The 15,423-nt window shown below is 46.4% G+C and overlaps 1 protein-coding gene and 1 non-coding gene across 2 annotated transcripts in view; one reads left to right on the top strand and one right to left on the bottom strand.

The window, feature by feature from the left end:
- Positions 1–596: 596 nt before the first annotated feature.
- Positions 597–15,423, bottom strand: part of invs (inversin) — a 46,031-nt gene continuing 31,204 nt past the window's right edge. The window contains exons 11-20 of the mRNA XM_045712823.1: positions 11,219–11,304; positions 10,919–11,065; positions 9,959–10,065; positions 8,569–8,778; positions 7,147–7,370; positions 6,073–6,410; positions 5,273–5,727; positions 4,170–4,369; positions 2,319–2,405; positions 597–877 (exon numbers count right to left, since the gene is read on the bottom strand). Coding sequence (XP_045568779.1) covers positions 771–877; positions 2,319–2,405; positions 4,170–4,369; positions 5,273–5,727; positions 6,073–6,410; positions 7,147–7,370; positions 8,569–8,778; positions 9,959–10,065; positions 10,919–11,065; positions 11,219–11,304 — 1,961 coding nt within the window. The 3' untranslated portion in view covers positions 597–770. The remainder of the gene's footprint in view (positions 878–2,318; positions 2,406–4,169; positions 4,370–5,272; positions 5,728–6,072; positions 6,411–7,146; positions 7,371–8,568; positions 8,779–9,958; positions 10,066–10,918; positions 11,066–11,218; positions 11,305–15,423) is intronic.
- On the top strand, positions 2,856–2,928 carry trnat-cgu (transfer RNA threonine (anticodon CGU)). The gene has a single exon. It is a non-coding gene; the product is annotated as a tRNA-Thr (tRNA).

The following is a 15,423-nucleotide window of genomic DNA, read 5'->3' as shown; positions in this document are numbered from 1 at the left end:
CATTATGCTTTGGGGGTATTTTTCTGCTAAGGGGACAGGACAACTTCACCGCATCATTTGACAGGGCCATGTACTGTCAAATCGTGTGAGAACCTCCCTCCCTCAGCCAGGGAATTGAAAATGGGTCGTGGATGGGTATTCCAGCATGACAATGACCCAAAACACACGGCCAAGGCAACAAAGGAGTGGCTCAAGAAGAAGCACATTAAGGTCCTGGAGTGGCCTAGCCTGTCTCCAGACCTTAATCCCATAGAAAATCTGTGGAGGGAGCTGAAGGTTCAAGTTGCCAAACGTCAGCCTCGAAACCTTAATGACTTGGAGAAGATCTGCAAAGAGGAGTGGGACAAAATCCCTCCTGAGATGTGTGCAAACCTGTTGGCCAACTACAAGAAACGTCTGACCTCTGTGATTTCCAACAAGGGTTTTGCCACCAAGTACTAAGTCATGTTTTGCAGAGGGGTCAAATACTTATTTCCCTCATTAAAATGGAAATCGTTTTATAACATTTTTGACATGCGTTTTTCTGGATTTTTGTTGTTGTTATTCTGTCTCTCACTGTTCAAATAAACCTACTATTAAAATTATAGACTGATCATTTCTTTGTAAGTGGGCAAACGTACAAAATCAGCAGGGGATCAAATACTTTTTTCCCCCACTGTACATTTTACATATGGCTGGTCCTGGGAATCAAACCCAGTACCCAAGCATCAGAAGCACCATGCTCTACCAACTGAGCCATGAAGGACACATGCAGGGTGTGTGTGTGGTCATCAGTGTTTCCCCCGGCCCTGTCCAGCGCTGTGGGGTCTGAGGTGGTAGGAGTACTGGCTGGCCTGCCCCACTGCATCACACAGGTGCACACACTCCACACTGCTCACTGCAAAAACACATACAGAAATAACATGCGAACAGAGGAAACTGATTTTGTACAGTTCATCCACATCACTCTATTCCCATAATCAAATCACATTTTATTGGTCACATACACATGGTTAGCAGATGTTAATGCGAGTGTAGAGAAATGCTTGTGTTTCTAGTTACGACAGTGCAGCAATAACTAACATGTAATCTAACAATTCCACAACAACTACCTGCTACACACAAATCTAAGTAAAGGAACGGAATAAGAATATGTACATATAAATATATGGATGAGCAATGACACAGCGGCATAGGCAAGATGCAATAGATGGTATAAAACACAATATATACACACTACCGTTCAAAAGTTTGGGGTCACTTAGAAATGTCCTTGTTTTTGAAAGAAATGCTATTTTTTGGTCCATTAAAATAACATCAAATTTATCAGAAATACAGTGTAGACATTGTTAATGTTGTAATTGACTATTGTAGCTGGAAAGTGCTGATTTGTTATGGAATATCTACATAGGTGTACAGAGGCCCATTATCAGCAACCATAACTCCTGTGTTCCAATGGCACGTTGTGTTAGCTAATCCAAGTTGATTGTTTTAAAAGGCTAATTGATCATTAGAAAACCCTTTTGCAATTATGTTAGCACAGCTGAAAACTGTTGTCCTGATTAAAGAAGCAATACAACTGGCCTTTAGACTTGCTGAGTATCTGGAGCATCAGCATTTGTGGGTTTGATTACAGGCTCAAAATGGCCAGAAACAAAGAACTTTCTTCTGAAACTCATCAGTCTATTCTTGTTCTGAGAAATGAAGGCTATTCCATGTGAGAAATTGCCAATACACTGAAGATCTGGTACAGCGCTGTGTACTACTCCCTTTACAGAACAGCGCAAACTGGCTCTAACCAGAAAGGAAAGAGGAGTGGGAGGCCCCAGTACACAACTGAGCAAGAGGACAAGTACATTAGAGTGTCTAGTTTGAGAAACAAACGCCTCACAAGTCCTCAACTGGCAGCTTCATTAAATAGTACCTGCAAAACACCAATCTCAACGTCAACAGTGAAGAGGCGACTCCGGGATGCTGGCCTGCTAGGCAGAGTTCAGTGTCTGTGTTCTTTTGCCCATCTTAATCTTTTCTTTTTATTGGCCAGTCTGAGATATGGCTTTTTCTTTGCAACTCTGCCTAGAAGGCCAGCATCCCGGAGTCACCTCTTCACTGTTGACGTTGAGACTGGTGTTTTGCGGATACTATTTAATGAAGCTGAGCTTTTCTTTCAAAAAGAAGGACATTTCTAAATGACCCCAAACTTCTGAACAGTAGTGTACATATGAGATGAGTGATGCAAGATATGTAAAGATTATTAAAGTGGCATTATTAAAGTGACTAGTGATCCAGTGATGTGTGTGTGTGTGTGTGTGTGTGTGTGTGTGTGAGATAGTACTCACGCTGGCTGTGTGTGCGTAGTGACAGGTCCAGCAGTATCTGAGACTGAGAACCCCCGAGAGAGCGCCCCCTTCGGGCCACAGAACCTCCTACAAGACAATAAACACACATCATCTCCATACATATATCAACACACACACACACACACACACACACACACACACACACACACACACATACAGTCATTATACACAGAAACATCTGGAGAGCCTACTGCAAGACAAAAAAATAGCAACATTGTTAGTCTGAAATATACAAATTGGCCAGGGCTGCTATGGTGAATCGCTACACACACAGTCCTTCTGGAAAGACCAAGGTAAAATAGGGCATTTGCAATCCATCTCATTTAGGTTTCATTCGTGCATCTAACTGTAACTGCTAAACTGAGGTAAGCTGTATAAGTGAGATCAGGGAGAGTCCTTTGTTTTAGGAGTCTGACTGGTAACCTGCCTGTCAGGTTGGGTGTGTGGCTGTCTTCGTTCTCAAAAGGGAGTATCATTTAAATCCTTTTCTCCTCCTGGTTGAACTGTAAAAAGCAAGGCTCCATAGCTCAGTGGTTAGAGCACTGGTCTCGTAAACCAGGGGTCGCGAGTTCAAATCCCGCTGGGGCCTGCAAGTGATAACAGTTTTTGTCAACACTACACCTGTACCACCAAACACTGCATGGTGAAAGGAATGAAGTAACGACTTGGAAATGTCAACCTGTAAGAAGATTGAAACTGAACAAAAGAAATAGGGAAAACACCAACGTTCTGCGATTCCTCTGTACACACACAGGTGAATGTGGTTGACTGGTTTGTATGTCTGACAGAGAGACTATGGGTTTCATGAGTGTGTGTGTGTGTGTTCAGCAGACAGCTCCACGCAGTTGTCTGACATTCCCCCTGACAGCTCTGAACTTTTCACAGCAGCAGTCGACAGGACAGTCGACAGGACAGTCAGTGTGTGTATGTGTGAAAGGGGGCGGGCTACCACGTCAGGCCAGAAAAGGTAGGGGGTCTATCTGGCTGTATCGGTGTGTATGTTTGTGTGTGTGTGACGGTGTGTATGCCTGTGTGTGTTGGCACTAGTAGGTGTCTGCCCATTCTCCCATCATCACCTGGTCATGTGTGATGAAGGTCAGGTGTGTCTACGGGCCGGACCCATACCAGAAGTTATTACAACACACAACGCACACACATCTCTATATGATTATACAACTATGTATTCACAGCTGAGAGTGTGATTGCATGTGTATATTAACATCATAAGGTAAATAGTTATTGCTCTGCATTGATGCTACTCTGATTCTGTTTTAACATAACATCACATTCCAAACCAAACAGCGTCATACCATCACCTCAGGAAACAAACGTTTTCCTTCATCGCGAAACTGTACATTTCTTAGATGGAGGTCTGCTAATATCTTCAGCGGACTGTACACCTCCCTATACTAATTCTATACAGATATTAATATCTTCAGCGGACTGTACACCTCCCTATACTAATTCTATACAGATATTAATATCTTCAGCGGACTGTACACCTCCCTATACTAATTCTATACAGATATTAATATCTTCAGCGGACTGTACACCTCCCTATACTAATTCTATACAGATATTAATATCTTCAGCGGACTGTACACCTCCCTATACTAATTCTATACAGATATTAATATCTTCAGCGGACTATACACCTCCCTATACTAATTCCATGTTGGAGTTTGAAGCTGCAGCTCGGCAGTAATGCACCCATTCACAGTAGGCGACTAGGCGCTGTTAAGAATTGGTTTATTTGTAAATGTTAACAGTTCAGAGTTGAAACAAATTAAAGGCAGAATCAAACATTCTGGACAGAACGCCAGGCTTTACCATAGATGCTTTGCAGCACTGAGCTCTTGGCTGCTGTCTTGGTGGGTGGAACTCTGGCCTCAGGCTTGGTCCTAATAGGGGTGTGACCAGGGAAAGCCGCCCTATCCCAGAGCAGCTGGATCAGGAGGGAGGCGACCTCAGGTGGCTCCACTCCTTTCCCAGCACCAAAAGCCTCCCTCAATCTGCCTCGCACATGGAACCTACACACAAACACACCCAGAACACGGTACATTAGAGAGGCCTTCATTTGTCCAACCTATTCGGTTTGTATATTACACAGCACATGACATTTGGACATTATTCAGTTCACTGAAAAACGTTACAGGCATCCCTGGAAAAGCTGCTTTAAGAGGGGTGAGAAATAATAATTCAGTGTCCAACCTCAGGGGTTCCACAAGGATCAATTCTGGGTCCGCTACTCTTCAGCATCAATACATAACACTTCCTCTCGGGGAACTGAACCCGGCCATGGCATACTTCAAGAGCTTAGTAGAAAAAGCTTATTACTTGTATACTACAATTAAATCAGTGCACGCATCTGCACGCACACACATCTACTGGTGGCTGGGAACAGAGGGCTTTCCAATGTGGGGTAGTAGATCCTGAATGAGAGGCTGCTGGTAGCTATTAGAATGGCACGCCTGAACTTTTAGCCTCTCGTTAAAACACTGAGAGGGCTCCAGATTATACCCCTGTCTCCCCCTGTCTCCCCCTCTCTCCCCCGTCATGGAGGTGTTGATGGTAGGAGGGCAGGCAGCCAGACCACAGAGAGCGAGAGGGGGAGACGTTGTGTGTAAGTTGGTGTGTGTGTGTGTGGAGGGAAGACATGTGGGCACCACATGGCACTGCCACACTCTCATGGTATGAGAGAACGCTACTGTGGAGCACAGTATACCCCTCCCCCCTTTCAACCATACACACACTTCCTCCAGGCTGTTTGGGAAGCCATCTCAGAGCCAACCTTGGTATCGGTCCAGAGAGAAACTACCTGAGCCCCTCTGCTTTGGTAAAGGGGCCACAGGCTCTATTCCATGGCAGTACCCCCAGTACTGGCTCAGCTTGGAGAGGGAATGGGAAGAATGAAAAGCAGGCTTCAACCTTACCTCCTCCAGGCTCGTTGGATAGTGCAGGCAGCCTGGTCTCTGTCCCCCTCCCTGGGCTTGCTGCTGGGGCGGTGTGACTGTGTGGAGGCTTTAGTGTGGTTCTTGCTGGAGGAGGTGGTATGGTCTGTGGCAGGGCGTGTTCTGTGTCTGGGGTTGGGTGTGTTGGTGTGTGTATCTCTCTTGCTTCTAGGGGTGCGTTCCCTGGTGCTGGGGGCTTCTTGATCCATGGTGGGGCGAGTAGATGTGTGTGTGTTGGATGGAGTGTGTGTGTGGGAAGGAGTGTGTGTTTTGGAAGGAGTGTGTGTGTTGGAGGTAGTGTGTGTTTTGGAAGGAGTGTGTGTTTTGGAAGGAGTGTGTGTGTTGGAGGGAGTGTGTGTTTTGGAAGGAGTGTGTGTGTTGGAGGGAGTGTGTGTGTTGGAGGGAGTGTGTGTGTTGGAGGGAGTGTGTGTGTTGGAGGTAGTGTGTGTTTTGGAAGGAGTGTGTGTTTTGGAAGGAGTGTGTGTGTTGGAGGGAGTGTGTGTTTTGGAAGGAGTGTGTGTGTTGGAAGGAGTGTGTGTGTTGGAGGGAGTGTGTGTTTTGGAAGGAGTGTGTGTGTTGGAGGGAGTGTGTGTTTTGGAAGGAGTGTGTGTTTTGGAAGGAGTGTGTGTGTTGGAAGGAGTGTGTGTGTTGGAGGGAGTGTGTGTTTTGGAAGGAGTGTGTGTGTTGGAAGGAGTGTGTGTGTTGGAGGGAGTGTGTGTGTTGGAAGGAGTGTGTGTTTTGGAAGGAGTGTGTGTGTTGGAAGGAGTGTGTGTGTTGGAAGGAGTGTGTGTGTTGGAAGGAGTGTGTGTGTTGGAAGGAGTGTGTGTTTTGGAAGGAGTGTGTGTGTTGGAGGGAGTGTGTGTGTTGGAGGGAGTGTGTGTGTTGGAGGGAGTGTGTGTGTTTGCAGAGGTGAGTCTCTTGGTCCTGGGTGTGGTGGGGGGTCTGTGTTTTGGGCTGGGGGGTCGGCTGCAGCCTGCAGGAGAGAGACGCTCCCTGACCCTAGACCCCTGGGCAGGGGGCATGGGGTCAGAGGTCACTGAGGGGTGAGGGGTCACCACGGGGTCAGGGTCTTTGGCTGGCTGTGCCTCCTTCCCTCTCCTGAAGGGTCTGCTTCTATGTGCTGAGAAAGAGAGGGAAGTAAGAGATTGACAGAGTGGGTGAGTGTGTGTGTGTGTGTGTGTGTGTGTGTGTGTGTGTGTGTGTGTGTGTGTGTGTGTGTGTGTGTGTGTGTGTATACGTGTGTGTGTGTGTGTGTGTGTGTGTGTGTATACGTGTGTGTGTGTGTGTGTGTGTGTGTGTGTGTGTGTGTGTGTGTGTGTGTGTGTATATACGTGTGTGTGTGTGTGTGTGTGTTAGGTTTGGGCGGTGTACCGTATATACCATAGGCCAGGGTTTTGGAAATAGCCACGGGATGGTTTTTCAATACCGTCAATACTGTTTAAACTACTTCTTTTAAGTTTTTTAATACATTTGAATATTTCTAGCTACTTTTTAAGTAAATACCTGCAGTCAACTTGTGCAACATGGTAGGAGATAATGAAGATGGCATTCATAATTTCACCTGTTATTCATTGAGCGGATCTGATTAAGCCGAGCCGCGGGGCACCGGTCTATGACCCGTGACGTGAACGGACAAAAGCAGTGAGGGAGGAGCGCCCGTCTCAAAGGAACAGTAATGAGTTGGATTCACATATCTGCCTTCCCAATGAAAACTAGTTTGGTGTCATGTTAATTGGGGAGAATGGGCTCATAGTAATGGCTGGAACAGAATAAATGGAATGGTATCAAATTCATCAAACACATGTTTGATACGTCCTCCTCTCAGCAGCCTCCTGTGTGTGTGTGTATGTCCGTACCTCTATGTTTCCGTGTCTCCTCTTTGCTATTGATCTGTTCTGCTTTGGAGGCTGTATTAGCCCCGCCCCCTGCCTCTCTCTCATACACTGACAGTTCCTTCATAGTCTCAGCCAATGACAGCTGCTCCTGTTCAGCGCGGGCCAATAACATCCTCTGTTTCTCTGTTCTGGCCAATGAGATTTGCTGCTCCGCCTCCCGTCTCCGCTGCTCCTCCTCGCGTTTCCTGAGTGACATCATGACACATCTTACACACGTCTCACACACATACACCCTAACCCTAGTAACAACCTTATCTCAAAGCCTTATCTAAACCCTACCGCTGGACCAGCCCTGACTCTAACATCACAAACTAGTCCCGACGTTACAAAGAACAACAGGAGAATCCTTTCAGTAATCCAAGTCTAATAGGAGTCCCAAGCACACAGAGACCCTTACAGGCTGTTTATACAAACAGTGTAGAATTATAAGAGAGGGATGTGTGAGCAAGAGAGAGAGAGAGAGAGAGAGAGAGAGAGAGAGAGAGAGAGAGAGAGAGAGAGAGAGAGAGAGAGAGAGAGAGAGAGAGAGAGAGAGAGAGAGAGAGAGAGAGAGAGAGAGAGAGAGAGAGAGAAAGAGAGAGAGAGAGAGAGAGAGAGAGAGAGAGAGAGAGAGAGAGAGAGAGAGAGAGAGAGAGAGAGAGAGAGAGAGAGAGAGAGAGAGAGAGAGAGAGAGAGAGAGAGAGAGAGAGAGAGGGAGAGAGGGAGAGAGAGAGAGAAAGAGAGGGAGAGAGAGAGAGAGAGAGAGAGAGAGAGAGAGAGAGAGAGAGAGAGAGAGAGAGAGAGACAGAGAGGGAGAGAGAGGAGAGAGAGGGAGAGAGAGGAGAGAGAGAGAGAGAGGGAGACAGGGAGAGAGGGAGACAGGGAGAGAGAGAGAGAGAGAGAGAGAGAGAGAGGAGAGAGAGAGAGAGAGAGGGAGACAGGGAGAAGATGTATGTGTGTGTTGTGATGACAGGTGGAAAGATGGATATGGAGAGAGTGTGACTGTTTCTATATGGGTTGGGGGAATAACACAGGGAGAGATGGAGAGAAAGGGAGAGGAGAGAGAAAGAGAGAGAGAGAGAAAATAGATAGAAAGAGAATGTGTGTGTGTGTCTGTCTGTCTGTCTGTCTGTCTGTCTGTCTGTCTGTCTGTCTGTCTGTCTGTCTGTCTGTCTGTCTGTCTGTCTGTCTGTCTGTCTGTCTGTCTGTCTGTCTGTCTGTCTGTCTGTCTGTCTGTCTGTCTGTCTGTGTGTGTGTGTGTGTGTGTGTGTGTGTGTGTGTGTGTGTATGGCATGATCTGGTTGACTATGATAGATTTGTTGACAGAGAGTACTGAGCAGACAGGGGATGGATCACAATGCTTGTTTCTATGTGTGTACATGTGTGTGTCTGTGTGTATGGTACTTGGCTGCGTCCTTGCGTAGCTGTTCGTGTCTCATCAGTAGTTGTTTCCTCTCGGTGAAGGCCTTGCGGACGGTGTATCCTTTATACAGGGCCTGGATGGAAGCAGCAGCGATGTCCTGGATGGCTGCTATAGACAGAGCTCCATGCTCCAACATGTACTGAGTCACCTCACTGTGTTCCCCTAGGAGAGCGTAGTCCAGGGGGGTGTACCTACACACACACACACACACACACACACACACACACACACACACACACACACGCTTCCTGTTGTTAAGTTTTTTGCTTCTGTACACCAGGTTCAAACAGCTGAAAATACAACATTATTGGTTATGGAACATATATTTCACAGCGGTTTAGATGCTACAATGATTCTCTACAATATACTTGCTTGTTTTGTCACATAAACTGATATTAGAATTAGAATTTTAGTAACCAGGAAATGGCGCAGTGATTTCAGAATAGTGCATCTTTAACCTAATGAACTTGCTTTGTGAAAAACACAGAGAATAGATTCACAAAATTGTTTCGGAAAATTACTACATATCTTTTTACATTGATATTTCAGTCATTTAGTAGACGCTCTTATGCAGAGTGACATTAGTGCATTCATCTTAACATAGCTAGGTGAGACAACATCACTATCGTAGCAAGTACATTTTCCCTCATAAAGTACAGGTAACTGCCAAAATAAAGGAAACACTTGAGGAAATGAGGGATATAAAGTATATTGAAAACAGGTGCTTCCACACAGGTGTAGTTCCTGAGTTAATTAAGCAATTAACATCCCATCATGCTTAGGGTCATGTATGAAAATGCTGTGCAGGACATTATTTTGGCTGCCATGTCTATGCCTCCATCCACAGGACACGAGTGGTTACTGAATGGTTTGAGGAGCATGAAAAGATGTAAACCACATGTCATGTCCGTCTCAGTCACCAGATCTCAACCCAGTTGATTCTGGAGCGGAGCCTGAGACAGCCTTTTCCACCACCACCAACAAAACACGAAATGATGGAATTTCTGGTGGAAGAATGGTGTCGCATCCCTCCAAGAGTTTCAGATACTTGGAGAATCTATGCCAAGGTGCATTGAAGCGGTTCTGGCTCGTGGTGCCCAATGCCCTATTAAGACACTATGTGATGGGGTTTCCTTTATCTTGCCAGTTACCTGTAGTTATCAGCAAAGTCAGTGCCAGTAGGAAAATACAAGTAAAAATACAATTAAGTAGGCCACTAGGTAGAGAGACAGCACGAAAACTAAATTGCCTTAGCAAGACAATACCAACAGCTACTTTTTGAATCTAAATCGATACTTGCTACTGTTGTAGGAGCTGATGTCCTTCCAAACTATAGACGAGGCACTTCCTCATCATCCACCTCCTCCTCACCTCTCCTCGTTGTGTTCCATGTGGTTGGGGAAGGCATTAGAGTTCAGCAGCAGCTTCACAGCATCCAGATAGCCATTGTTACACGACCAGTGGAGAGCTGTCCTGCCCTGCAGACACACACGGTAAGACAGGACCAGTGGAGAGCTGTCCTGCCCTGAAGACACACACGGTAGGACAGGACCAGTGGAGAGCTGTCCTGCCCTGCAGACACACACGGTAGGACAGGACCAGTGGAGAGCTGTCCTGCCCTGCAGACACACACGGTAGGACAGGACCAGTGGAGAGCTGTCCTGCCCTGCAGACACACACGGTAGGACAGGACCAGTGGAGAGCTGTCCTGCCCTGCAGACACACACGGTAGGACAGGACCAGTGGAGAGCTGTCCTGCCCTGCAGACACACACGGTAGGACAGGACCAGTGGAGAGCTGTCCTGCCCTGCAGACACACATGGTAAGACAGGACCAGTGGAGAGCTGTCCTGCCCTGCAGACACACACGGTAAGACAGGACCAGTGGAGAGCTGTCCTGTCTGTCTGTCTGTCTGTCTGTCTGTCTGTCTGTCTGTCTGTCTGTCTGTCTGTCTGTCTGTCTGATGTCTCCCTGCAGGTCCAGGTGTGTACTGTATGTCTGTGTGTGTGTGTGTGTGTGTGTGTGTGTGTGTGTGTGTGTGTGTGTGTGTGTGTGTGTGTGTGTGTGTGTGTGTGTGTGTGTGTGTGTGTGTGTACTGTATGTCTGTATTTGTGTCTGTTTGTGTGTGTGTGTGTGTGTGTACTGTATGTCTGTGTGTGTGTCTGTTTGCGTGTGTGTGTGTGTGTGTACTGTGTGTGTGTCTGTTTGTGTGTGTGTGTGTGTACTGTATGTCTGTGTGTGCTGTTTGTTTGTTTGTGTGTGTGTGTGTGTGTGTGTGTGTGTGTGTGTGTGTGTGTGTGTGTGTGTGTGTGTGTGTGTGTGTGTGTGTACCTCTTTGTCCTGTATATTAGGGTCGGCGTTGTTCTCCATGAGTAGTACAGCCATACAGGTGATGTACCCTCCATAAGCAGCACACTGGAGAGGAGTCCTGCCTGCCTGGTCCTGGACGTTAGGACTGATCCCATTCTCCATCAGCAACTACCATGACCATCACACTGAGGTTACAGTACCAGCCAACCAGCTCAATGACCATAACAACACACCCTTAACACAGTCTATAAGGAAAGGTAATGAAGACAAATGAAGAAGTGTTCAGGGATAATAAAAGTGTATAAAGGTGAAAAGACAGACCTGGCAGACTTCAGCGTTCCCCCCCAGAGCTGCCCAGTGCAGAGCAGTGTGTCCATCTAGATCCACCAGGTGGACACGAGCAGAGCCTACACAATGAAAATCAATGAGGCATTCTTCACATAGTAAGCCCACCCAAATCCTGCATTACAAGAGCATGGTACACTAGTGTAGTCCTGTATGGCTCAGTAGGTAGAGCATGGTACACTACTGTAGTCCTGTATGGCTCAGTAGGTAGAGCATGGTACACTAGTGTAGTCCTGTATGGCCCTGTAGGTAGAGCATGGTACACTAGTGTAGTCCTGTATGACTCAGTAGGTAGAGCATGGTACACTAGTGTAGTCCTGTATGACTCAGTAGGTAGAGCATGGTACACTAGTGTAGTCCTGTATGGCTCAGTAGGTAGAGCATGGTACACTAGTGTAGTCTTGTATGACTCAGTAGGTAGAGCATGGTACACTAGTGTAGTCTTGTATGACTCAGTAGGTAGAGCATGGTACACTAGTGTAGTCTTGCATGACTCAGAAGGTAGAGCATGGTACACTAGTGTAGTCCTGTATGGCTCAGTAGGTAGAGCATGGTACACTAGTGTAGTCCTGTATGACTCAGTAGGTAGAGCATGGTACACTAGTGTAGTCCTGTATGGCTCAGTAGGTAGAGCATGGTACACTAGTGTAGTCTTGTATGACTCAGTAGGTAGAACATGGTACACTAGTGTAGTCTTGTATGACTCAGTAGGTAGAGCATGGTACACTAGTGTAGTCTTGCATGACTCAGAAGGTAGAGCATGGTACACTAGTGTAGTCCTGTATGGCTCAGTAGGTAGAGCATGGTACACTAGTGTAGTCCTGTATGACTCAGTAGGTAGAGCATGGTACACTAGTGTAGTCCTGTATGACTCAGTAGGTAGAGCATGGTACACTAGTGTAGTCCTGTATGACTCAGTAGGTAGAGCATGGTACACTAGTGTAGTCCTGTATGACTCAGTAGGTAGAGCATGGTACACTAGTGTAGTCCTGTATGGCTCAGTAGGTAGAGCATGGTATACTAGTGTAGTCCTGTATGGCTCAGTAGGTAGAGCATGGCACACTAGTGTAGTCCTGTATGGCTCAGTAGGTAGAGCATGGAACACTAGTGTAGTCCTGTATGGCTCAGTAGGTAGAGCATGGTACACTAGTGTAGTCCTGTATGGCTCAGTAGATAGAGCATGGAACACTAGTGTAGTCCTGTATGGCTCAGTAGGTAGAGCATGGTACACTAGTGTAGTCCTGTATGGCTCAGTAGGTAGAGCATGGAACACTACTGTAGTCCCGTATGACTCAGTAGGTAGAGGATGGTATACTAGTGTAGTCCTGTATGACTCAGTAGGTAGAGCATGGAACACTAGTGTAGTCCCGTATGGCTCAGTAGGTAGAGCATGGTACACTAGTGTAGTCCTGTATGGCTCAGTAGGTAGAGCATGGTACACTAGTGTAGTTCTGTATGGCTCAGTAGGTAGAGCATGGAACACTAGTGTAGTCCTGTATGGCACAGTAGGTAGAGCATGGTACACTAGTGTAGTCCTGTATGGCTCAGTAGGTAGAGCATGGTACACTAGTGTAGTCCTGTATGGCTCAGTAGGTAGAGCATGGTACACTAGTGTAGTCCTGTATGGCTCAGTAGGTAGAGCATGGTACACTAGTGTAGTCTTGTATGACTCAGTAGGTAGAACATGGTACACTAGTGTAGTCTTGTATGACTCAGTAGGTAGAGCATGGTACACTAGTGTAGTCTTGCATGACTCAGAAGGTAGAGCATGGTACACTAGTGTAGTCCTGTATGGCTCAGTAGGTAGAGCATGGCACACTAGTGTAGTCCTGTATGGCTCAGTAGGTAGAGCATGGAACACTAGTGTAGTCCTGTATGGCTCAGTAGGTAGAGCATGGTACACTAGTGTAGTCCTGTATGGCTCAGTAGATAGAGCATGGAACACTAGTGTAGTCCTGTATGGCTCAGTAGGTAGAGCATGGTACACTAGTGTAGTCCTGTATGGCTCAGTAGGTAGAGCATGGAACACTAGTGTAGTCCCGTATGACTCAGTAGGTAGAGGATGGTATACTAGTGTAGTCCTGTATGACTCAGTAGGTAGAGCATGGAACACTAGTGTAGTCCTGTATGGCTCAGTAGGTAGAGCATGGTACACTAGTGTAGTCCTGTATGGCTCAGTAGGTAGAGCATGGTACACTAGTGTAGTTCTGTATGGCTCAGTAGGTAGAGCATGGAACACTAGTGTAGTCCTGTATGGCACAGTAGGTAGAGCATGGTACACTAGTGTAGTCCTGTATGGCTCAGTAGGTAGAGCATGGAACACTAGTATAGTCCTGTATGGCTCAGTAGGTAGAGCATGGTACACTAGTATAGTCCTGTATGGCTCAGTAGGTAGAGCATGGTACACTAGTGTAGTCCTGTATGACTCAGTAGGTAGAGCATGGTACACTAGTGTAGTCCTGTATGGCTCAGTAGGTAGAGCATGGTACACTAGTGTAGTCCTGTATGGCTCAGTAGGTAGAGCATGGTACACTAGTGTAGTCTTGTATGACTCAGTAGGTAGAACATGGTACACTAGTGTAGTCTTGTATGACTCAGTAGGTAGAGCATGGTACACTAGTGTAGTCTTGCATGACTCAGAAGGTAGAGCATGGTACACTAGTGTAGTCCTGTATGGCTCAGTAGGTAGAGCATGGTACACTAGTGTAGTCCTGTATGACTCAGTAGGTAGAGCATGGTACACTAGTGTAGTCCTGTATGACTCAGTAGGTAGAGCATGGTACACTAGTGTAGTCCTGTATGACTCAGTAGGTAGAGCATGGTACACTAGTGTAGTCCTGTATGACTCAGTAGGTAGAGCATGGTACACTAGTGTAGTCCTGTATGGCTCAGTAGGTAGAGCATGGTACACTAGTGTAGTCCTGTATGGCTCAGTAGGTAGAGCATGGTATACTAGTGTAGTCCTGTATGGCTCAGTAGGTAGAGCATGGCACACTAGTGTAGTCCTGTATGGCTCAGTAGGTAGAGCATGGAACACTAGTGTAGTCCTGTATGGCTCAGTAGGTAGAGCATGGTACACTAGTGTAGTCCTGTATGGCTCAGTAGATAGAGCATGGAACACTAGTGTAGTCCTGTATGGCTCAGTAGGTAGAGCATGGTACACTAGTGTAGTCCTGTATGGCTCAGTAGGTAGAGCATGGAACACTAGTGTAGTCCCGTATGACTCAGTAGGTAGAGGATGGTATACTAGTGTAGTCCTGTATGACTCAGTAGGTAGAGCATGGAACACTAGTGTAGTCCTGTATGGCTCAGTAGGTAGAGCATGGTACACTAGTGTAGTCCTGTATGGCTCAGTAGGTAGAGCATGGTACACTAGTGTAGTTCTGTATGGCTCAGTAGGTAGAGCATGGAACACTAGTGTAGTCCTGTATGGCACAGTAGGTAGAGCATGGTACACTAGTGTAGTCCTGTATGGCTCAGTAGGTAGAGCATGGAACACTAGTGTAGTCCTGTATGGCTCAGTAGGTAGAGCATGGTACACTAGTGTAGTCCTGTATGGCTCAGTAGGTAGAGCATGGTACACTAGTGTAGTCCTGTATGACTCAGTAGGTAGAGCATGGTACACTAGTGTAGTCCTGTATGGCTCAGTAGGTAGAGCATGGTACACTAGTGTAGTCCTGTATGACTCAGTAGGTAGAGCATAACACCACATATAAAATGACTATAAGTTGCTTTGGATAAAAGCGTCTGCTAAATGGCAGATATTATTGAATCAACCTCCCAATTCACAGCTTTATTGACAACGTTTCGATCCGAACCGGATCTTCGTCAGGTCAAACAAACTGAGTGTTCACATCCCCAAATATACACATTTCACCTCACATGCACATGACGCATGGTAGGTGTGGAACAAATTCTATTCACTTTGCGCATCATAATTAATCACAGAGGTACATACGGTCGGTCATAAAGGATTATAGACATCAAAAAGCGATGTTGCCTAGGTTTTAACTTGGCCCAATTTGTATGTATATAATCATTACGTACCTCTGTGATCAATTATGATTGACTATACACAAAAGTGAAATGACACACCGTGCTTCATGCGCATAATGGTCATGTGAGGGGAATGTGTATATTTGGGGATGTGAGGGGGAATGTGTATATTTGGGGATGTGAGG

The sequence above is a fragment of the Salmo salar genome, chromosome ssa02 (assembly GCF_905237065.1).
Source record: "Salmo salar chromosome ssa02, Ssal_v3.1, whole genome shotgun sequence".
NCBI lineage: Eukaryota > Metazoa > Chordata > Actinopteri > Salmoniformes > Salmonidae > Salmo > Salmo salar.
Note: the sequence above shows the minus strand (reverse complement) of the source record. Positions and strands in the feature narration are given on the sequence as shown.